The following is a 24,491-nucleotide window of genomic DNA, read 5'->3' on the forward strand; positions in this document are numbered from 1 at the left end:
ATCATGCCCTATCCCACAATTTTTGGCTTGAGTGATATATTATGATATTATTATGCATATAGCATTTCTATAAAAAATTACGTTGCGTTATGCAACACAAAATAGGTCCTCCTAATCTGACCCTGACACAGGAGTTTATGGGGTTGGTAATCTACCTCACAACCTAAATGATAATAAAAAAATAAAAATAAAATAAAATAAAATATACTTTATTTCGGACAAATTTACATCCATATGTAAAGTGGAAGAATAACGTATGTAACATGTAATATGCCCTAAGTTACATACACTTCAAAAAACATACGCATCGTCACAGAACGGTAATGGATGCGAGCATCCACACGAACTGGACGCAATTTACTTTACTTACTTACTAAAAAATATTTCGATAAGAAGTCAATCCGTTATTGTCAAACATGGAGTAAGTATGTAAATTCTTTTATACAAATTCCAACTTAGTTGCGTCACAATCCATCTCTTTAAAGGGTTGTAGTTGGAACCGGAAACTCAATTCCACTTTTATAGTCGGAACATATTCTTTGGAAAATCTCGTGTTTTAACGCTTTGTAACTTCATATGAAAAGTTTGTAGTTTATTATCGACGGCTCAGCGCGCGTGCTTCTTACAAAATATTTTTGGATCAGCATAACTGAATAATTTCTGCCAATACATACCTAACGAATTCTATTGAATTATTTAAACAACGTCATACGATATCATAATACTTATTAATGTCATACTTATAAAATCATGATACTAATTCTAATGGCAACACTGGTCTGATTTTTTAAGAAACTATGAGGGTATATATGATATTTTTTACACAAAAATGAAATTGACGGCTGGTATTATATTAGTTAAACGTAAAATAATTTTGACTGTAAATATTTAGCTTAGCTTAGTGTTCGCTTGAACACTGAAGAAAGTTCCTGTGATCGTGTTTTTTCACCACTGAAACCCATTAGTGAATTTTTCTTCCTAAAATCACATTGATACTTCATACGATGGATCAAAATAACTCAATTCCACCTACTTCAGGAGCATCAAATTCGGGATTTTTCATCGATGACTACTCACATTTGCGCTTATCATACTATCAGTTACGAGGCAATAACAAGATCTTTGATGATAATCATGATGACTCAGAAATATCTATAGACGCGCAAGATTCGAGCTGTCAAACTGTTGAAACCAACATCAATGAGACATCCTACAATCATGATAGTTCAAAATTTTCGGAAATACCGAGTACGAGACATACAATGGCTTCGGAAATACCCAATACGAGATATACGATGGATTCGGGAATACCGAGTACGAGATATACAATGGCTTCGGGAATACCCAATACGAGATATACGATGGATTCGGGAGTACCGAGTACGAGATATACAATGACTTCGGGAATACCGAGTACGAGATATACGATGGCTTCGGATATACCTGAATTACCTCACCCAATGTTTGGTATGGCTTCAATGATGGGGTCTTTATCTCATAGAATGAACGCTGGTACAGGGCTGCAGTTCACATACGATGACAGAATAGAACCAGGGAAGCCGAAAGAGGAAGAATTGGTGTTTGATCCAGAACGCAGATCTACTTTGCTACCTAGCCAGTTTCTAAAGGAGTATAAATAGTTATAAATTGCCTATGTTTATGAGTACAAGTTCGATAACACTCAAGAATTGTTTACATAATTATTATTCATCTTTTATAAATATTTAAATAGAATTATACCATTTATCTTCAATATATTAAAATAAAATAGCAAGTACATAGCTGAGTAAATAAATTTAGGGAGATGCCTTTAGTTCAAGTGATGAAACAATAACGAGGAATAAAAAGTCCATAAGTACTTTTTGAGTTTTGAGAACATTTAGTAAAGTTTGTATGGAGCTTAACTTCCAACTTAATGAGGGTGTGTGTACTTGTAGATGTTGTTATATTCTTAAGTCCTTATAAGTATTTTCAATTGTCTTAGCCTATAATTATGTTTGATATTGAGTTTGAATTAGGTATGTTCCTTGTAAAAGAGTACGGGCAACTAAGACCATAGAAGTATTAAGATGACTCATTTAATCGTTGTTTATTTCATATCAGTTTATTAAGTTTGACAATGAAAACCTAAATGTTACAGAATTTATAATAAATAAAATACATAAATCTTTTTGAATTATTCATTTACGTTGTCTCAAATATGCAATGAGGAGTCCCTCAGTGCCTCATTGCCTCATTGATTGGAAAGTCTTCCAATCGGCGTTCCCCAAAAACACGAGATGGCGTTGTTAAGTTTTTCTTCGTTTAAACTTCTAATTTCATGGATAACAGACATACGCATCTTTCATCTTGGTGTTTGGGTATAAATGATGACCCTTTTTATTGCACCAATGTACAATTACAACTTCCACCTATCATTATTCTGATCAAAATAAAGAGGAGCAATATAGGTAGCAACATCATTATATACATAATGTGATCTGAATATCAAGCACCAATTATTTTTATATGTGTTTCTGCCATTACATTACATTTTTGAATAATTATGTACCCCAGCAATGAGAAAATAAATATAATGAGGTAATGATCACATTAAAAGTAAATCGTGTTTTTGGGGAACGTCGATTGGAAAGTTACTGATTAATATTAGAAATGTTTAATTATGTCGTAGGTACAACGCCGAACAATGCAGAATAAGAAGCTAAGATTCCAAAAACATAATAATACGAAGAAATTTTTTCACAGTAATCCTTTCGAAATAATGTTAGATACATACACCGATAATAATTAAATTACCTACTGAAATTGTAATTTCTAATATTATTGTAATTTAATAAAATTGTTTTCATGACTTGCGCAGTTTTAGATATAGTTCGTACTTACTTAGTTTATTTTTTACAAACCGCATGTCAATTTCTAAACGGGAAAACAATATTATTATAACTTTATTTACAGTTTTATATTTAATATAATAATATTAATATGTAGCAGGTCTTTATAAATTGATATTTATATTAATATTTAACTACTATAGCAGTAACAGTTAGCTGAAGATTATCTTTATCCTATATTTCATTGAATTTTGCCATCACTAGGGTCAACTTTTTAAACTTAGTACATTTTATTTGCAGCGCAGACCACTGTGGTCGCCGTTATTATAGAAATAAAGACACGTTAGCGAAGTTTCTAGCCATTCCGAACTATACTCCCTCGGGTGGCTGAGATATATAACTAGTATGGTAGCTACTTGCAATGATTTGCGTCTATTAGGCACAGTATCCGATAGTTTTTGGCGTGACTTATTGTAATTATGCAACGGATGGTATTCACTACTAGGTGGGTGATATTCGATAATGTTATAGGTACTCTCTCCCTCTCTCTCATTATTAGCTGCGCTCATGTCGGTGAAGTAGGTAATTGCCATTCCTCTCTTTTCTTTTATTTGTTTCATAGTGTGTTTTATTTATTTTATGAGTACTACCTACTTATATTTGTTCAAAGCAAGATATATACCTAATTCTGAATTCAAATTCTGATACACGATAAATATATTTACTTAGTGAAAATGGAAATATGGAATGGAATGGATATATGGTATAATGGATTATTATTATTATCATTTGTATTCAGAAAAATACTTTTTTGCCGAAGGACACAAAATAGAAGCATCAAGTTTTACTGAAGCTACGTAACTGCTTATATTCTTTGATAGTGAGAGAAGTTTGACAGTTGCCGTTGTGATAAAACCTTATAAACAGTGCCCCTGCCGACGGCGGTCCACGTCTGGTCTACCCTCAGTCTTCAGGGTACCCAAATTGGATATTGATTGGAAATAGAGTTTCAAACATTAGGTCCTCAGAGAGAAACGTTAGTGTTCTAAATTGTATTTGTTTAATAGTTTGTTATACACGGGGGTGGACGTTTAATGTAATACCTATACAATAGACGACTTCACTTAGCAAATAACGTTTCTAAAAACAATTAAAAAACCACAACACAGGCAGAGATGTAAGTACACCCACTCGCCAGCTATGTTTAAGCCCCATATAACAGGGGCGAACGCAATGCCATTAACCGGGCACAAATCTTAGAAACGACGTCATATGAATTATCTAAGATCCAAACATAAATTCAAACTCATAAAGAGAATTGAGTGGTTTACAGCCCGAGTCACGGTAAAAAAATCTTGAACAATAATAAATCAAAAATAAAAACTAGAATGTTCCATACTAACTTTGTAGTTATCTGCAAGTTGACTTACGATAAGTAATCAAAAATATTTTTATAACTGAATTAATTTATGTATTTTAGAAACTGTACAGTTATATTAATTATTTATTTTTCCTCTATTTATCTGGATTTGAATAGAATACTCAGGCGTTTGCGGTCATGAATATTTTTTACATTCCAAATACAATCCCCTAATTTTCATATAAGACTTTGCATTTTGATATAAATAGGCCCACTCTGTATACTTCATGGCAGTAATATTATGAGAGCTGGCTATTTTTCATCTCGACTCGTCATTTATATGTTTATTTCTGTTTTTTTTTTTAGTAAAAAAAAGTTCATTAAGCGAGCAGTGGCGCGGGTGCCGTGGGAAATCTTGTAGTAATTATGTGTTTTTGAGCACAGCACTGCATCCTGTAGGCTCTGCACGGCAACCGCATCGAACGCGGCGCGAATTATATCGAGGCATTCAACCAATAGGCGTTTGACGGTAGATAGCATTCGTATCGTTTACCGTAAGCGCTCAATATAATTCGTGCCGCGCGCGACGAGTGCTCATCTAACGCAGTAACTTGACCATCTGTTACTATGCTAATTCCTGAGTTATTTTTGTGCGTAGATATTGTCATAAGCAACCTCTGTCAGGGTGTAATGACTGGAGTCCTGGACAAAAGACCATTACATACCTAGGCTGGTTTGAATTTGTTTAGTTATTTATAAAAATCCGGTCAAGTGCGAATCCGTCTCGCACACCGAAGCTTCCATACAAACTGTCGTAAATTACCAAAAATAATCCAAGGCAGTTCAAGGAGGCATTGACTTTGCCGTTGAAAAACTATTGTACCCATACACCGACATAGGTCGCAATCTCATAGGTAGTATACCAACTGCAAATTGCAATTGAACTTCATGTTTCCTTATAAAAGATCCAATTGTAGCTATTTTATATAAATAAGGCAGAGATGGTTGGTGGTAGGGCTGGTAGATACTAGGACGTACATTGACCAAATTGGAGATGTTCTTAGAAAAAGTTCAGTGTGATCTACTCTGAACTGGCGTGCGTGTATGAAACGATTGATGAATGTGGAGGAAGCAAGAAAAGTATGTCAGGATCGAAGCAAATGGAAATCCATAGTCTCTGCTTACCCCAGTGGGAAATAGGCGTGAGTTTATGTATGTTTATCTAATAATCTATAAAGCTCCCCTGTGCAGTAAAATATTCCAAAATCAGATCATATAATAAGAAACTTACCTCACGGGCACGAAAAATGCGAAGCCTACGAAGTAGTTTATAAAAATTTCGCCTTTCTCATTTAGTGTGGCCATTCAATAGATCGAGATACGGGAGTTCCCGCACTTCCGGATCCCGCGGGAAGCGGATACACAACAACAATCCCGGGAAAGTCCGATCATGGATTAGGCAAATCGGGCGTGCAGATTTACATAATAAGAATGCAGCCTTTTAAAAAGAGGGGGTATTAGCATATAGATTGTGTGCGTGAAGGGGGCCGCAATCAATCAAACGCAGCTTAGAATTGCTAAGTCCCCACCACCTGCACAGAACCGTTCAATATGTGTAAGCATCGTGTATTATGTGAAGACAATACCCCCCACTTTGTACCCCCCTGGGTAAACCCCACTCCTTTTTGCACAAACTGAGGCCTAACACACCGGTATTGTGTATCTTAAAATAAATTGATAAACAGTTACAACAACAACTTGAATAATACTTTTTTTCGTTTTTACTGCGATAATGACCTGAATCAACAAAAAACTTAGACCATGCAACAACTACTCGGGTATTACAAGTCGATTATAGACCAAGTTTTGTTACACATCATAATGCGTAACAAAACTTGGTCTATAATCAACAAACAAACAAAATGACAGTCATTTTGTAACTCTTCTTCTATCGTGTGGGTTATGAGGTGGATTACCAACCCCATCAACCTGTTGTCAGGGTTATTACTGAGCCGCTAAAGGCGCCTGACATGACTCATGTAACGACTACGTACTTACGTCAGTAAGTAGTAACCGGAACCAACAACTTAACGCGCCTTCCGAAGCACGGATCATCTCACTTTCGGACAAACAGGTGATCAACTTGGAATGTCTTAAACAAACTAGGGGCAACAAAGTGATTTTAGTGATATGTCCCCACCGACATTGGATTCGGGATTTGATTTTGTAAAGTATCACCACATATTGCAGTAGTACTTAGATGTTTAGTAGGTCTATTGGGCGTGTGCATTACTGGTTTGATTTTATGTAATGTAGGTAATGTATGTATGAATACATATTTATGATAGCTATCAATTTTGGCGTGTGACAAGTATGAGTACTATACTACCGATTAGACCTTAGGACATAAATATGTTTAGCATAATGGATACGCCACGGCTGAGGTATGTCGTGGTGTATGTAAACGTAGTTGATAATTTAATGTTCCCATCATTAGGGTTGAGATTCTCTGAATAATGTGACACAGGGTTATTCATAACCGTTGAAAATATAATATGATTAAGATACTATTAGTCAACTTGTGCCTATGATACCTAATATACATATTACATATACATTATATTTATGTAAGTACCTATATTGATAGCCTATGTACCACTGCTGGTCACAGGCCTCCCCTCAGCAACCGGAGGGGTACGGATCATCTACCACGCCGCACCATTGAGGGTTGGTGGTGTGCTAGTACCCGGGACCAACGGCTTAGCGTGCGTTCCGAAGCGCGGAATCATCTTTTTAGTACAATCAGGTAATTCAGCCTGCAACCAGCGGTTAGCTTAATAAAGTCATTTTGAGAATAGAATCTAACGAGGATCGTGAGCACAACGCTCTAACCAGAAGACCATACATTATGTTCATACATAATAGTGACTGGTAACCAGCCCATAAAGGCGATCAGATCTAGCCAAAATGTTTTATCTTTCATTAACGCTAACGAAACGAATCAAAATGTAGGTATCTATTGGATTAACATAAGCTAAATAGGGCCTTAAATTAGACAAAGCCATCCATATGATTTTATTTTATCATTTGTTGTAGAGTGGACATATCATGTAACACGATTATAAGTATAAAATTTCTATGCAACAACAAAATTTACTATACTAAGTAAAATGATAATAAGAAACGTAGGTATCTGTTTTCATAAATCGTCGAGTGAACCCACTCATAGGAAGGCAGCGACCTCGTTCCGATATCTCCAGCGCTGGCTAATGCGACTCTTCAGTAAACAGATTACAGGAAGAGGAACCTCAAAAATACACCAAGTATCGATATCACAAGCACCCCCAACCCCTGACCCACTCCAGCCTCGCTTTTGATCTCTAAGCACACTCCAACTTAACTTTAAAAAGATCCACTGATATAACGAGCGCCTGTCTCTATTTTCCTCGATAACGTTTTAATTTGCGGCCTTTGTTGACAGATTCTGCTTATAAACAGACGCCGCAATTAATTGCTCCGTAATTACTTTTTGTTCGGTCAATAAAAGCTCCCCTTTCACCAATTCATAGGCGATAAAATTATCATAAGGGGCGGGGGCGGGCGCCATTCCTGCAATTAACTCACAGATACTCTCGGAATCGTCGGACTAGTCGCGTTCCGCCTAAATCTAATTAGGTAATTGAAATCATTCGACGGTGCGTCGGGGGACGGGGGGTGAGCGCCGGCGGCGCTGCATCTCGCCAATTAGTTCGCATTCGCATTTCGCACAGCACCAGAGACTCTGACGCCATTTCACGCCCAAAGCGCCATTTGGAATGGAATGGCGGATCGCTCATCGGGCGCCATCACGATCGCTAATTGACGACTCCACTATCTCCCTCATCTGCAGGAATTCAGCGAATGTCACGTTTAATATCGCTCGTTAGCGTCGCCGCTGCCTTCACCTCATATGCAATTAAGGCACCTGATGAATGCAAATTAGTGATTCTAGGAAAAGTAAATGTTCCACGGATGTGCTGAACAAACCATGTTCCTCGTATGATTGAACACAGATAGGAAAGCTTGCTCCTAGAACTTGTTGTCATTGGACGTATCTATGATAATAATATGCTATTGCACCTACAGGCTATATTACCTACGCTGTAAATCCGGGCATATCGTAAGTCTACTGATTTTATCTTAGCAAAGACCATCTTCTTCTTCTTCTTATTGTGTGGGTTGTGAGGTGGAATACCAGCCTCATCGACTTTGGTGTCAGGGTTATCATTGAGCCACCAAAAGCCCCTGACATGGCTCATGTAACGATTACTCACTTACAACAGTAAATAGTAACTGGGAACAACGGCTTAACGTGCCTTCTGAAGCACGGATCATCTTAATTTCGGACAATCAGTAGATCTGCCTGTAATGTCCTAATCAAACTAGGATTTTTGTGATATCTCCCCACCGGGATGCGAACCCGGGGCCTCCGGATCGTGAGTCCACTGGACCACAGAGGCCGTACTAATGAGCAAAGACCATACTATTGAAGTATAACCTTTGTACAAACCCAAAAGTGACGGCAAATCGTTTTTAATTGTACCTGCCTAATCATTTGGTAAGTACCTACTTAGACATTGAAATTATAACTTAGCAAATCTAAACCAAGTTCAGACAGCGCGTTATGTATTGAAATTAATATCTCAGAGCTGTCTGTGGAACGACTGAATTAATCCTTCAATGAGATGTTAGTGAGACAAGGTACTTGACTACGCAACAATGTCACCTTGCCACTGTATAATTAAACACGATAATTCGCGAGGCTTTGCCGAACAACTACACATTACCTGTTACGCTCCTGCGCACAACGTCTTTAGCACCGTCATGAATGAATTAAACGTTTAATTCATGTATAGGAACGTTTAATAACATACTATAGTGAGCATGCGATACAGGTGTGGACTCAGAGCGGCATTAGAGCTTGGGCGAGAGGCTTCGATATGCAAATCGCATTTATTGACCCAGATATTCGAGATAGTAGGTATTCCACAAAACGCGACTACAAAATATATTCAGCAGAATGAAAACGCCGAGTTAAATATACCCGAATACAGATTCGATAAGAGCTATTTCGCGTCTTATTAAAATAAGGTCTGAAATAAATGTAAAAGTCTTTGAAATTGGAAGATATTTATTTTGCTTTTAGATTCCTAAGAAGCAATAGGCTACTTGACAAGCTAGTCAAATGAGATACTTTTTGAAAATACTGTACTGTGACGTCATCAATAAAAGCGGTCAAACGTCGTTCTCATTATTACTTAATTCATAAATAAAATTCGAAAATAAATCGAATAGTAAAATAAGATTGATTTTTGATCATCTTAGACTGATTTATATATCTACATTAGCTTTTTATAATTTATCTTTGACCCAGGCAAATACCCAATAGGCTTTGTAAAATCGAACCATAGGCTAGTAAAGCTCAATACACACTGAACATTAATTAATCTACCTATGAACCTCTTAGTCGTTTTAGTTACTAAGTAACCTTAACTGTATGGTAATAGAAACGGTTTTCTCTTCTGGTTGGAAGGTCTGGTTGGCAACTGCTTCTGTCTAGTAACCCGACTCCCGAATTAAAACGGCATAAACGTTAAGCAGATGATTATGAACTTCGCACATCATCTCTCGAGTGTCATTCCGTTTTCACAGGGTCTGCTCACCTAACCAGAGGATTTGACAGGTCCTGTTTTTTACTGTATGACCTTCCAAGCCGAAGAGAAAACTACACCAATACAGGTTAGATCACATACCTACGAAAAGGCATTTCGGAAACGTGGATGTCCTCACAATGTTATGTGTGTATGCTATTTGAAAAGCTTCCTTCTCTCTTTTATACTTCTATTTTGTTGTGCCCGAAAGGGTCTATGATGTGAAACTCATATGTAACTTACAAACTTGTACACCATCATAGTATGCAAATAAAGAATATTGAATATGTTCTCCTTCACCGCTAAGCACGTGATAATCATTTATGATCTAAACATTATTTGGAAAATCATTGGTTTAGGCGGGCCTAAACTGAACCGTACTGAGAATCGAACCTGCGGCCACACTGAAAGAGTCAAGAGCTTCGTCCATTTTTAATTAACAAAACATAAGCTCACGTCCATATCCTAATGGGGTAATCAGAGGTACATCCATCGGAAGATGAACTAAGTACCCACAGCTCACCGAGCTTTCTGTAATGGGCGAGCCAACTGCGTCAGATAAAAGGACATTTTTAATAATAATAAGAATCATTTATTTCGGACTCATCCACATTGATTACATCCATATTTGTTAGTAAAATTGTAAGCTTACAAACTAGTGTTAGTAACATACAAATATATTAAAATGGTAAGTCCGGATGGACTCCCCGACGCTGGCGGCCAATCATACGACTGCGTGCAACTTGTGTACGACTGTGTGTGATTTTTAATTATTATTTTTTTATATGAATTTTCCTAAATGCGCATCTGTATTAGGTGTTAATTTGCGCGGGATATAACGCTGCGGCGGCGGGTCGTTACTGGAAAGCGATGGAGCGATCGGTGACTTTTCTACTGCTGTTGGTGTGCGCGCGAGCCGAGGTGAGCTGCCCCATGAATCACAAGCCATTATGTCAATCTTGCACTAGATTTTACAACTTTAAAAAGTTTACAGCCCAACTTTTGTGCACTACATCTTGTGGAAAGCAAAGGACTATAACAGCCTCCGTGGTCTAGTGGTTAGAGCTGGTCCGAGTTCGATTCCTGATGGGGACTGTTCTTTTTTTGTTAAGGATATAGTAGGCTTGTATAGGCTGATAGTCCGAAAAAGTAAGATGATTCCGTACTTCGGAGGGCACGTTAAGCCGTTGATCCCGTCTATTAACCGTAAAACAGCACCACTAACATTGTAGCAGCGTGTTGGAGTATGCTCCAAACCCCCTCCGGTTGATTGAGGAGAGGCGAGTGCCCAGCAGTGGGACGTATATAGGCTGTTCATGTATAGAAATATAGGTAGGTCAAATCGCGTACACAAAAGATATAAACCTGGCTAGATTGAGAACCATTTCCCTAAAAATATTATTAACAAAGAACTTTATGTTTTTTTTGGAACTCGGAAACTAGTTCAAAGAGGAACTGACCTTATTAGGATAAGTTAGACAGATCAAATCACTGATTTCAAATGATTGATTCATTATGTTACTATAGGGTCCAATCAAATAAATGCAATTTATACTTAGGTACTTACCTACCAAATTTTTTTCTTGCCTTAATTTTTTACAGGGCACACATTAATGTTTTACATGCTAAATAGTCCAATAAAACTTATTTATTGCTTCTAGTTTCCGACGAAGGAGTTTGTGGAGCAACTCCGGCCGACAGTGGAGAAATGTGAAGAGAAGACCGGAGTCGACAAAAGTAAATATTTTCATTAATATTTTACTTCCATCCATTCCTGGCAGCGAAAAAAGCGAAAAAGTTCAAACGTCTTCATATTTACATGTAGATGTATATGTCGCAGGGATATGATAAAAACGGGGATTTGATCAATTCCCTAAGAAAAAAATAAAAACCAAATAAACCTATAAAATACCAAAGCAAAATTATTTTTGTCATTTCACTGAACCAATTTAGGGATTTGTTCAATTCACTAAATTTGTTTAGGGAAAAGATAAAATCGTGTTGTTATTTTAACATCTTCCGTGATTTGATCAAATCCCTTAGGGGATTGATCAAATCCCCGTTTTTATCATATCCCTGCGACATATAGACCAATAAGTCTATATAATACTTATTAGTACTCAATATTACTTATACTTAGGTATGGCGCCGGCGTCGGCTTAATGACGATTATATAGATCGAAAGAATTTTGCATGGACAGGAGGAGGACCCGGTGGTGTAATTGTTAACACGCTCGTCCCGGCTTGACAAGAGCTGCAGGTTCACATCCCGTTCTAGTCAGAATTTTAATGTTATATTATATTTGTTAAATTGTAAAGTTGTATTAACGCGTCAGACATTTTTCATTGAAGCGAAAGTGGTGTGTCAATGTCGTTGTTAAAAACATTAAAATATTAATTGACAATAGACCTAAGTAGTAATATAAGTTTTTTTGTATGGCAATACTGCCCTACCGGAGCGTCACAAGCCACGCATATTTTGTAACAAATTTATAAAACCATAAAAAAACCCAATAAATAGTAAACAAAGGAGTTTAAGTTTTCACCACCGCCAGCACCACGCCACGACAGGAGACACCCTCCACTTACAGTGCGGCATGGGCCGTACAGTCGTAGTTAGAGAACTCCGTGGTGTCTGCCTACCCCAATAGGAAATAGGCGTGATCTTATGTATGTTGTATGTTTGTTCATACTGCCGCAACAGTCATTTCTGACCATTAGTGACGCTGCCTACCCCAATAAAGATACCTACTTACTTATTTACTTTTGTATTTTCCAGCATTAGTAGAACAATTCAGCAAAGGCGAGAGTATGGTGGATGACGACAAATTAAAGGTAATTTTCTTGTATCTAGTGATCTTGTAGTTATTTTGCGTAGGGCCGGAAGTCCTGATTTCCGACCCTACGCAAAATAATTACTACGAGTTCGATTCCAAGTTCGGACAAGTCAAACATAGAATCAGACTGTCCCTTATTTAGTTAGGACATTAGAAGCTGAATTACCTATCGGACTTTTCGAAAAGTTAGATGATTTCGTGTTCCGAAAAGCATGTCCAGTCATGAGCAATTAATGTACCCACTTTAGGACTGTGTCGCACTAACATATTTGACATTTAGTGAGACTTACAGTTCAATTTGTCAAATAAGTTAATGTGACATGGTACCAAAGTGTAAACATATTAATGATCGTGACCGTAAACCATTGGTTATTATTACTTAGGTATCTATTTATTTAAATATGTATAAGGTGACCCAATAATAACTGTATACTGTTTTTTTTTTCAGTGTTACATGAAATGTATATTCGTGGAGTTAGAGTTGGTAAGTAGGTACCCACCTAATTCGATAACTTTTATATTTAAAGTTCGCTGTTTGCTCCAATTAATTTTCAAATTATTTCTGTTATTGAAGAAAAAGTTATGAACAACTCTATTTAACACGTTGACGGACACAATTAAAACTTCTTTTTGTCACATAATTGGCGACGCGGGGTACACTTCATAATAAATTTGTGCGAAAAAATACTACATATACGAGTATAGCCCCATCGATCTTTATGAACTGCTATCACAAAAAGTTAGTCGATGGCTACACCGTCAACGTGTAGGCACGTCTGGCTTTGAAAGAAAGAAAGAAACATTTTTTACTTTCGGACACCACAGACACAGACAGACAGGTACATTACATTCAACACAGGACAGAAACCACACGGAAATCAATACACAGAAAAAAAGAAAAAAAAAACAAAACAAAAAGAAAACGGAGATCAAAAATCATTGTCAAAAAAAAAGAAGAAAAACGAACCCAAAATCATAAAAATAATAGTAATAATAATAATAAAACTAACTAACTACACATAGGGTGTCCTAGTTCCAACGCTGATATACGGTCCGGACTTTGATTTTTTTCCCTATATCTATAGATACAGACCATCTAATTGGGTAGTTTCCTATATCAAAGATAAATTACGAAATTCTGCTCACTAAATAAAAACAGATTTTAAACTAACTTATTTATGAAATGTAATACTTACAGAAAAATGTAATAATAAGTGCGACATTTTGCCATATTTTTCTATCACGTCCCAGGTTGCTTTTTCAAACAAATTCCATAGGAATATCGTATTTTGACGATAAAAAAAGTAACAGATTTTTTGTAGTAAAAAGTAACTGATTTCACTCGTTGGAAACTACCCTTCACTTGCTTCCCTTGACCTTCCAGCTTAACGAGTCAAACGGAATATTCCGATACGAGAAAATGTTGAACATGCTTCCTGAAGACATGAAGAGTATAGCGTACAACATGGGTCAGGCCTGCGTCCACTTCATAGGCGATCAGAACACAGACATGTGCCAAGTCTCCTACGATCTACACCGATGTTGGCAGAAGAAGGATCCTCAGGTTAGTTGCTGTGCTATACAGGGTGTTAGTGACATCGTAACGAAAACTTTGAGGGTCGATCACTTACATCCCGTACAAGTACGTACAGGTAGCCATACAAGTACGTACGTAGTGACACCGTAATGAATACTGTGGGGGATTCAGACCATGATTTTGAGTTGACATCAAGTGGAATTTTCCATCGCAAAAATATGGAACTGAAAATAATTTTAAAAACCAATAAAATTTTCATGAATTTTCCGACAGGTTCTGTTCTGTTTGCTCCAATTAATTTTCAATTTATTTCTGTTATTGAAGAAAAAGTTATGAACAACTCTATTTAACACGTTGACGGACACAATTAAAACTTCTTTTTGTCACATAATTGGCGACGCGGGGTACACTGCATAATAAATTTGTGCGAAAAAATACTACATATACGAGTATAGCCCCATCGATCTTTATGAACTGCTATCACAAAAAGTTAGGCGATGGCTACACCGTCAACGTGTAGGCACGTCTGGCTATGAAAGAAAGAAAGGAAATTCCACTTGATATCAACTCGGAATCATGGTCTGAATCATCCCCCACATTGTTCGTCACTACGTACGAATTTGTATGGCTACCTGTACGTACTTGTACGGGATATAAGTGAGATAGTAACGAATACTGAAGTGGAATTGTCCATCGCAAAATTATAGAATTGAAAATAATAAAAAGAAAACAGTAAATCTTGAATTTTTGCGACGGTTAATTCCACTTGATATTAACTTAGAATCATGGTCTGAATCGTCCCGCTCAGTATTCGTTACGATGTCACTAACACCACGTTCATCCGTAATCTCTCATGCGCTGGACAGAGGCACAAGGAATCAGAAGAGTACTTGCAGCTTTTCTTTACGAGGTCCTATCCAATTGCTGGACCTCTTTCGTGGTGCGGACTCTATTTTGAGCGCCGGGAAGTCTGTGTTTATTTACTAACTTAATTAATACATTAGTCTATGACAATTCATAGACTCAGTTTTTTTTATTAACTACGTAATGTTTTTTTTTATATCTGTTTAACCTTATTGTAACCGAACTTTTGCTTAGTTAATAGGATTATTGGATTACGAAAAAGTATTTCATTAATGTTTTCATACTTTTTCCATTTCAGCATTACTTCCTGTTTTGATTTTATTCGAAGAAATTAAGCTGGTAAGAAAAGATAGATAATATAAGGAAAATCAAACAAAAAAAAACATGATAAATAAAATAACAGTCTTTATTATATTTGTGTTTTAATATCCCAATATTCTATTATAATAAATTTATATAAGTTAAATTATAATAAGAAGCACACATTAAATTCCGTTCAATATCAATTTCCTTTAACAGAAACAAAATTCGAATTACTAATATTACTTTTTAAATTACTATTCCTTCTCTCGTGTGGGCTGTGAGGTCAATGACCGACTTTATGTTCAAGCAACTGTCATATCTCATAAAAGAATTCAGAAGAATTCTTTCAAAATTACATGACTAGGTGTGCCTTTAAATTATTTAAGTGTAAAACAAAGACTAAAAAATAAACTAGGTTTAAAATAATAATCCTCGCCACGAAAGAAGTCGACGGATTAAAATAAAACTAATGAGGGACTTTTCAACAACACGATAGATGGCAGTGTTAAGTTTTTTCTACGTTTAAACTTATAATTTCATAAATAACAGACATAATGCATCTTTCATCTTTGTTTTTGGGTATAAATGATAACTGTTTTTATTACACCCAGGCAGAATTACATCTTCCACCAATTATTATTCTGATCAAAATAAAGAGAAGCAATATAGGTAGCAGCGTAATTCAATGTATAATGTGATCCTTTTTTTTGACGAGACTTATTGTAGATTTGCCGCAGATGGCATTAACTACTTGGCCGGACAAATGGGGAGCGCTGAAGGCTCTCACCCGGTACAACGTTTAAGACAACAGCCTGAGGGTGTCCAGTTGGGCGCGAACCTCGGCTTAGGGCATCGTCTGAGAAGAAAAATATTTGAAAGAATTAATCGACCCTAGCGGGTCGATAGCGATAAGCGCTGAATGAGGGAAATCGTCGCCCAAGCCGGCGGGGTCGGTATCAGTGTCCTGAAGTGTTTGGTATAAATGTGATTCAAATATCAAGCAACAATTATTTTTGTATATGCTTCTGCCATTACATTGTATTTTGGAATAATTATGGACCCGAGAAATGAGAACATAAGTAATTATCACGTTAAAGCTGTACAACACCATTTATATGGTTTTTGGTGAATGTAGCCAAAACAAAAGATACATTATGTCTGTTATCCATTAAATCTAATTTAAGGTTAAACGAAGAGAAAGCTGTACAGCGCCATCTATATTGATTTTGACGAACAGCCTGGGAAGACCTTCATTCTATGCAGAATCTGCGACATTAGCACCGCGGTCGCGGGACTTCTTTCGTGACCCAGACTGTATTTTAAACCTAGTTTAACTTTTAGTCTTTGTTTTGTAATAACAATGGTGCTAACTTTTGTAGACACCAACTGTTTTTATTTTAAATTACACCTGTCATTTTCTTATCCGCCGAAAAAGAAAAGGACAGTTAATCGACAGGCATGAAATTTATGGAACACATCAATTTTAGGCAGAAATTTAAAAATTCCTCCCAAAATTTTATATTGGCCAATAACCCGACAGAATTAAGTTGACAGCACACATCAAACGGGGTGCATCATATCAGCGAGATGCCTATTTTATTCGCCCGGGTTATTCATTCATTTAAAATTAACAATTGTCAATCATCCATCCCTTTCCTTTTCAGCGGATAAGAAAATGACGGGTATAACTCAAAATGAAGACTGGAAAATCTGTTTGTGTATAGCAAACAACATAAATTATTTTGAGGTGTCATGGTTATACTAAATTACTAATATGTCACTGATTAATAAATAAACAACTAATTAGGTACTATCAACCTAAAGTCTAAGATTCTTTGGTTAATCAAAGGTGGAACAGTCAACAAACCAAGAAGGTTACAACAAGGACTATCAACCGGTGTCTCCGGAACCCATCGCTGGTCCTTCCATTCGGGTTTCCACCAAGAGTGTCTGGAGTTCTGAATATATCTTCTCCAGCATCACTAGTCTTGGTTTCGTATACTGAAAAAAAAAAGTTTTTGAGGTAACGGCAATGGGCAATATACTACTACTGACACTATATACATATAAGTCATACTGTCAATTATTATATATATTTTATAGTGTCAGTATTTTATTACTAAAAACTATTTGGATTTACGTAGCGACTATTACATTTTTTTCACATAATCTGGACCATCTCTGCATGTATACATGGGATTTTCAATAATAAGTATTTTATCAATTAGCTGGTAAGTTCGATCCATATATTGTATAATATGTCATACGAAAAATTAATGCCAGGTGAATGTAGCCTTACGCTAGTACAACAAGCTGTTATAAAAGCAAGGAATTGCCAATCTGCACAGTCAATTTTTTAAAGAATTATTTAAAATCAAAATCGAAGTAATTAATCAACGAAAACAAAAAGGGCTATTGAAAAAGAATTTGGATAAAAGAATTGAAATTCAGTGAGTATATACCTTAAATAGTGGAATGAGTCTAACATTCTCATTATCATTTGCTTGTCCACTAGACTTCACCAACACAGTTAGGAAGTACAGCACACGATTCTGGAAAATCACAATTTCAAATCATTAATGTAATACATCATCATCATCAATTTAAGAGCCACGCTCTTGTCGGTGCAGCATTTCTGTAAAATACTCTCCATGCTACTTTTTTAGGGAAAAATAGGGCAGTGGTTTCCCTCTTGCTCTTGTTTAATGTAATACAATGGCCCCGATTCCTGCAGACATCTCTTAATTTTACTTTAAGTTATACCTGTCATTTTCTTATCCGCCGAAAAGGAAAGGGACGGATGATTGACAGCTCTTAATTTTAGGAAGAATGAGTAAATAAATGAATAACCCGGGCGAATTTTTAGACGGTTGTTTTAGATTTGTGCTTAAAATTGACGTGTGTTCCATAAATTTTATGCTTGTCGATTACCCGTCCCTTTCCTTTTCGACGGATAAGAAAATGACAGATATAACCTAAAATAAAATTAGATGGTATTTACAGGAATTAGCACCAATGTATGTTAATTATTAATGTAATTAATAGTAAATATATTTATTTATTTATTTTTAGAAGGGAAGAGAGGCCTTTTTTCTGCAGTGGGACATTGAGGGCTATTAATAATAAATAATAATATTTATTTTTTAATTTAATAGTTTTGGATTTGTGAATTTATTGTCTTAAATAAATTATTACGTAGCATTCACTTAAGATTATATGAATGTTATTGTATAATGGACCTTAAGAGGAGAGAGGAAAGAATATTTACCAGTTTGAGGACTTCATTAATGATTACATCATCGATACTAGACCAAGGCACAAAGTGGTCTTCCCGGCCATAAACATATTTTACAGAACTTTGTATTCCCACTGTAGGAATCACTAGCAGGCTCTCTGTAAGTGAAGCAAGTTAACATTAATTGATACTAAGAAAAGTACTTATATGTGTGAATGATATAATAATAATTAATAATAATAATATCTCTTTTATACATGGAATAAAAGCTGTACCAAAAAATAGAATAATATAGATTGAAACTTTTTTTAATTTTTTATTCTATTTACAATCTTTATTATTAAATATTCTTAAACTTAACAATTACAAATATTTACAAATAAACTAATAAAACTAAAAAAAAATACATTTCATATTGTTAACACAATGATGATAATGAGTGGTAGTTTATATGGTTGGTTACTAAAAATAATAATGGCTTCTATCTACAATAGGTGACTTTAATTTGTATCCATCTTTGGGCGTAAGTTATGTTGCACGTTAATAGGTCATTTTGAAGGTCTGTAAGTTATTAACTAGATAAATGCATAATAATCGCCATCGACTCGCAAAGAAGAAGAAGAATAAACTATAAAGTGTAGTATACCTGACTGAACACTGTGCGTAATCCAAAAGAATAGTAAAAATGATAACACAATTACTATCACAGATATCGCAGTTATACTTATTCGTACATAACTGAGAGCTACAATATTAAACAATACTGCAAATAGTAGCGATATTTTCGGCCAGGGAGATTTCTTTTCCTTGTTTTTGTAAGATATAGTAAAATGTTTCGATTTTGGTGAACCTTTCCTCGAATCCATTTTTAAACACAAAGCAACACCGTTAACGTTTTCAAATTCAAAGGTTTCGTCATTTTTTAGCATTTTGATACACCTTTTCAGTGATAAAATGAAGTTAATTTGCTAAAATTTAATTATCTGCACCAAATCTGCACATACGACTCTTATCAATTTGACAGATATATTTTTTAATTTATGGCCGAAATGCATTTGACAGATAAGCAAGGTGCGTTCAAAATCTAACTTTTCTGTCAAATACTTCGCAAATACAATAGTTTATGAACGCACTCTTCTTTGTTTTTTTATTCATTTTGGCTGTTTGCTATTTGAGCTATATATTCAAGAATGCAGCGTTTTCCTAATTTAGTTCATATTGATCAGACAATTCGAATTTGTACATAATAATACAGTAATATTTTACATCTATCACGAGTAGAGACCCATGTTACATGAAATCTCAGTTTTCAACATTCTAGGTAAAACTATCTTAGTAGATCAAAAATCAAAACGGTTGCTATGACGATATGCAATATAAATAAAGCGCTCTGACGTCACAAAGACTTAAAATCCTCTAAATCGTAAAATATGTATTGAAGTATTCTATCTACTACTGAAATAGCAAGAGGTCGATAAATAGTAGTTATAAATTAATTGCGTTCAAAGTTGGTTGAGGTCTACGGCATTATAAATACGATGGATAATTCAGATAATAATGCTTGGGTGTTTGATTCACTGGTGGGATTTCTTCATGGACCTGTTTGGAATGTACCACTACAGACCTTCATTGAAGAGAAATCTCTACGTAAGTTACAAGTTCTACATTTTACTACGGCATTAAAATGTCGCATGCAGTACTTAACATTGACTAGGTAGTTACTTAGATATTTTGTTAAATAAGAGATGTGTTAACTTTGTCACAATCTTGTAAAATAAATACTTAGGTGCGTTCCCTCTTCATAATCTACTTCAATAAAAAAATAAACATTAAAATGAATAATACCTCTAATGAATAATAAACATCGCATTTACCTAGATACCTACAGAAGTATATAAATATCCTAATAATTTCTTATAGCCTTCGAGCCGACTGATTCTGGGGAGGTCCTGGACAGACCTGAATACAAGAAAATCCACGATGAATACCGCAATTTGGTCAGTTGATGCATTTAAAAACTACCCACATATTTTCTAAGCACTTTCCGTCATCTTGGCACGCCACAAACCAATCTTTGTCTTTTTACCCGATTGCGCCAGTAAGAGGTTAATGATCCTCTTACGGTTTTGACCTTCTTTTAGGTGGACGTGATGCTCGGTTCGTTCATGGACGATATCGGCATCACAGCTGATCAGTTCGAAGCTGCATGCCGTCTCTCCGCACGAGACCTGGCAGGATTACCTGCGCACTTCCATCGCCGACTCTTTGAGCAAATTTGGGCGGCAAATGATTACGAAATGTTCGTCAAGATGATGACGCATAAAAACGTGGAACTGCAACTTCAGGTACAATACTCGTATAAGTACCTTCTATTATTTACAAGAGATACCCCTTTGATAAAGTTCAAAACCACTGCTGAAAAGTTTAGTAGTAGAATCTTCAACGGTTTATTTCTGATGTCTAGGCGCTGGAACTTATCGAGAGACGATTTGGGACTATGCCTAGCATCTTTTCTGCCGATCCCGAGGACTTGGATTCTTCGAGGAGTGACGAAAGTGAAGACTGGCCTGACAACGACGACGTAATGACCGAAATCAAAAAGTGAGTAATCTATACCCAGGTACCTATACCTACAATAAAAGGAGAAACTGAGTAATCGATCAAAGCACAGACGAAACCACGAAACCATGAAGTTTAGCATATAATATATATAGGTTCCTTAAGTAACGTATCTAAGTGAGCACTTAGCTAGCTACCAGATGTGTTTCCGCACTATATCAAAGCCGTGTCCGTGAAAGTTCATTCCAAAGTAAACCCGTTCCGAGGTGTATCGTAGAACTATAATATTTATGGTAGTTTACGCACCTACATCCGATATCCGTCATCCCATTTCTGTAGGTGGATGTGATCGGTTTCAATGCGAAACAATGAGATTGAGAGGCAGGGATGAGAGTTTGTATGAAGACCTCGCAGTCGTGAACAGAATAGTGTCCCTTTAAAATTAAGTTTTTGAATTAATCGGAAAACATCGCCTTATAATGCCTACACCATATAAAACTAAATTAAAACATACATATAAAACTAATGTAAATTGATCGAACGCACCCGTCAAACGCAGACCAAGAATTCTTGGTCTTTGGCGTACGGTGTTGGCGCGGATCGGTACAACTTACATTGGGCGATGATCATGTTTGTAGAATTATCCAACATAAGTTGGTCAACTTCGCAGGAATTCAGCGTACCTACCTATATACCCAATTAAATGCTTCTTTAAATGCCTCTAGACTGCAAATAGACGAAATCGAGGGTCAAGATGAGGTCGTAGCCGTACCGCCAGAGGAAATGGTGGCGGAGAAACAGACTCTGCTTTCGAAACTGCACAGCTTTGAAAAGAAGGACGAGCTTCTGGACAAAAAGCAGTTGAGTCCAGAGGCCGTAGTCAAACCAACTGTTATTGAACCTCCAAAACCACCGCCGAAGAAAGCACAGGTGAAACAAGTAATGAAATTTGCACGTTTATGACGGTATACCTTAGTAATACACCCCTTATAACATAGCATGGTTTGATTGACAGCAGAAGAGATAGAATATCGATCTGTATAAGAAAATAACTGTAGTCACCTTTTCACGCTTAAACCACTTACCTACCGCTTAACCGATCAAGATGAAATTTGGTATGCATAATTTATGTACCAGCTGATGCCAGTACTCTTTAGAGATGTAAGAAATGATAGAATATTCTATTGAACGGATAGATTTATTAATAGATTTATACTAGTGATAAATGATACATAGGAATGCACGCCGTGACATTTGATTGCGCACATACAAACATGGGAAAGAACATCTTCTATCGTGTGGGTTGTGAGGTGGATTACCAACCTCAGCAACCCACACACCAGTCAGGGTTGTTATTGAGTTGCCAAAGGCTCCTGACGTGGTTCATGTAACGATTACTCACTTACATCAGTAAGTAGTAACCGGGACCAACGGCTTAACGTGCCTTCCGAAGCACGGATCATATGTCCTAACCAAACTAGGGATCACAAAGTGATTTTTGTGATATGTCCCCACCGGGATTCGAGCCCGGGACTTCTGGATCGTGAGCCCTTCGCTCAACTACGGGACCACAGAGGTCGTTCAGGAAAGAACACAGTATTAGTTTTTTGTGCTAAAAAATCACTAAATCACCCCGAAAACGTTTATGGCGGTAAGTTTGTGTACCTTATGTATGTTGGACGGTTTTCCTTGATGAGTAAACACCTTATGTGGGCTTCCTAGGTAAGTGAGGAGGAAGTGCGGGCTAGACAAGAATACCTGAAGCAGCAGCGTGATAAGCTGCTGGCGTTGAAGAAGCAAGTTCGTGAGAAGCGATTGGATGCCGCAGACACCGGACTTGAATCTGGAGGTATAACATAATCATAATGAGAGTTATATACCTAGTTGCTGTGTGGCTGTCTTTCTCTTCTTTCGTGTAAAAAAAACATGCCTTTTCGGAGAACGCATGACTTAGGTACGTCGTTGTCACGCGATCGAATCCCAGCGCGGAATTTAAATCACTGAATTCGAATTTGAGTTTGAATATTCATGTTTAGATTATAGATAACCGATATACCTAACATGATTTCCAGGATTTATGCCTGTTAATAGCGTGGCAATTTAGGCTCGCCCCTTATTACATGCATGGGAATTAAACATTGCTAACGAGAGCTATAATCATACTGCCTAATCCTTCGGAGATACAGCTATGCTGTTTTATGTTTGTTCTTTCGTGTGGGGTAAAAGACCGAAGACCGACCTCACCAACCTTGTCATGTCAAGGATATTATTGAGCTGCCAAAGCATCCTGACATGGCTCGTAACGGCTTCGTATGTAATACGGTCACGCGAGTACTAATATGTATACACTTTGAAACCATGTCACATTAACTTTTTTGACGAATTAAACCGTAAGTCTCATTAAATTAAATTAAATGTCAAATATAATAGTACGACAGAGTTCTAATGTGAGTAGGTACATGATATTGCTCATGAGTGTATATAAGCAGTACCAATAGTCGGGGCCAACGGCTTAATAATTCCGGGGCTTTAAGGCGCAATAAAGTATATTTGAATTTGAAAGGTCAACTTTCATAATTTAGGTGGTGAAGGTTCTAAAGGCAGTGTGGGCCGACCTCGCTCAGCAAAAGTGGCCCAGGCGGCGTTGAAGGGGACCCCGCCGCCACCGCCTCCTGACGCCATGCAGCTACGACGAGCGCTCGCCTCCAAACTCAAGACTGAGGTGGTAGAGTCCAACCACTGAACTAGTTGGATTGGCGCTGTTGTTGTTGGCCGATAATCGTCTGTACATCGATTATTTTCTAAGCCTCTAAAATAATAAATCTAAATATCGATATGGCTATCGATTAAAGCGATACTATCGATATTGAAAATTCTACAATTGTATCGATTTTAATCTAATAATTGTTAAGATATAATCGATTATATCGCTACTATCGATTGATAATAATCAAATAATAGGTAAAATAGTATTGTTCATCCAGATTATGCAACAATACTATCTTAACCAATACCTCGATATAATCCTCTTTTTCGATATATGTAGATCAAGTCGATACTATCGATAGGCATATTGTTATTTACATTATTTAGGGGGCCCATAATCGATTATTCGGCAACACTACACTGAGCAAACACGTGTGTTCTATATAATAATCTTATTTATTGATGTGATTTTAACTTATTAAACTTCATGACCATTGAAAACGCTGAAGTTTTCTTCATAAATCTAGAATATACTTGTTATTATATGGCCTTGTGACGTGTACATACGT

General features: G+C 36.5%; 3 protein-coding genes across 4 annotated transcripts in view; 2 read left to right on the forward strand and 1 right to left on the reverse strand.

Annotated features, from left to right (window-relative positions):
* The window catches only part of LOC126374815 (general odorant-binding protein 83a-like), a 45,979-nt gene extending 30,478 nt beyond the window's left edge, over positions 1 to 15,501 (forward strand). Inside the window, exons 2-7 of the mRNA XM_050021540.1 lie at positions 10,698 to 10,802; positions 11,543 to 11,618; positions 12,661 to 12,716; positions 13,167 to 13,202; positions 14,103 to 14,282; positions 15,418 to 15,501. Coding sequence (XP_049877497.1) covers positions 10,752 to 10,802; positions 11,543 to 11,618; positions 12,661 to 12,716; positions 13,167 to 13,202; positions 14,103 to 14,282; positions 15,418 to 15,435 — 417 coding nt within the window. The 5' untranslated portion in view covers positions 10,698 to 10,751 and the 3' untranslated portion in view covers positions 15,436 to 15,501. The remainder of the gene's footprint in view (positions 1 to 10,697; positions 10,803 to 11,542; positions 11,619 to 12,660; positions 12,717 to 13,166; positions 13,203 to 14,102; positions 14,283 to 15,417) is intronic.
* A 1,097-nt stretch (positions 15,502 to 16,598) lies between these two features.
* On the reverse strand, positions 16,599 to 19,658 carry LOC126374809 (phosphatidylinositol N-acetylglucosaminyltransferase subunit H-like). Its single transcript, XM_050021532.1, has 4 exons — positions 19,304 to 19,658; positions 18,691 to 18,815; positions 17,885 to 17,974; positions 16,599 to 17,423 (listed from the first exon to the last, which is right to left on the reverse strand). Exons 1-4 carry the CDS (start codon positions 19,584 to 19,586, stop codon positions 17,313 to 17,315), a joined length of 609 nt encoding a protein of 202 aa, XP_049877489.1. The 5' UTR covers positions 19,587 to 19,658; the 3' UTR covers positions 16,599 to 17,312.
* Positions 19,659 to 20,051: 393 nt separating this feature from the next.
* On the forward strand, positions 20,052 to 24,403 carry LOC126374797 (cilia- and flagella-associated protein 36). Of its 2 annotated transcripts, none has more exons than XM_050021517.1 (7): positions 20,052 to 20,304; positions 20,578 to 20,654; positions 20,799 to 21,002; positions 21,122 to 21,258; positions 21,942 to 22,155; positions 22,939 to 23,065; positions 23,799 to 24,403. In XM_050021517.1, exons 1-7 carry the CDS (start codon positions 20,196 to 20,198, stop codon positions 23,957 to 23,959), a joined length of 1,029 nt encoding a protein of 342 aa, XP_049877474.1. In that variant the 5' UTR covers positions 20,052 to 20,195; the 3' UTR covers positions 23,960 to 24,403. The 2 variants fall into 2 exon arrangements, with proteins under 2 accessions (XP_049877474.1, XP_049877475.1); XM_050021518.1 differs by having other exon boundaries at positions 21,942 to 22,146; positions 23,799 to 24,398.
* Positions 24,404 to 24,491: the final 88 nt, after the last annotated feature.

Source organism: Pectinophora gossypiella, chromosome 18, assembly GCF_024362695.1.
Source record: "Pectinophora gossypiella chromosome 18, ilPecGoss1.1, whole genome shotgun sequence".
Taxonomy (NCBI): domain Eukaryota; kingdom Metazoa; phylum Arthropoda; class Insecta; order Lepidoptera; family Gelechiidae; genus Pectinophora; species Pectinophora gossypiella.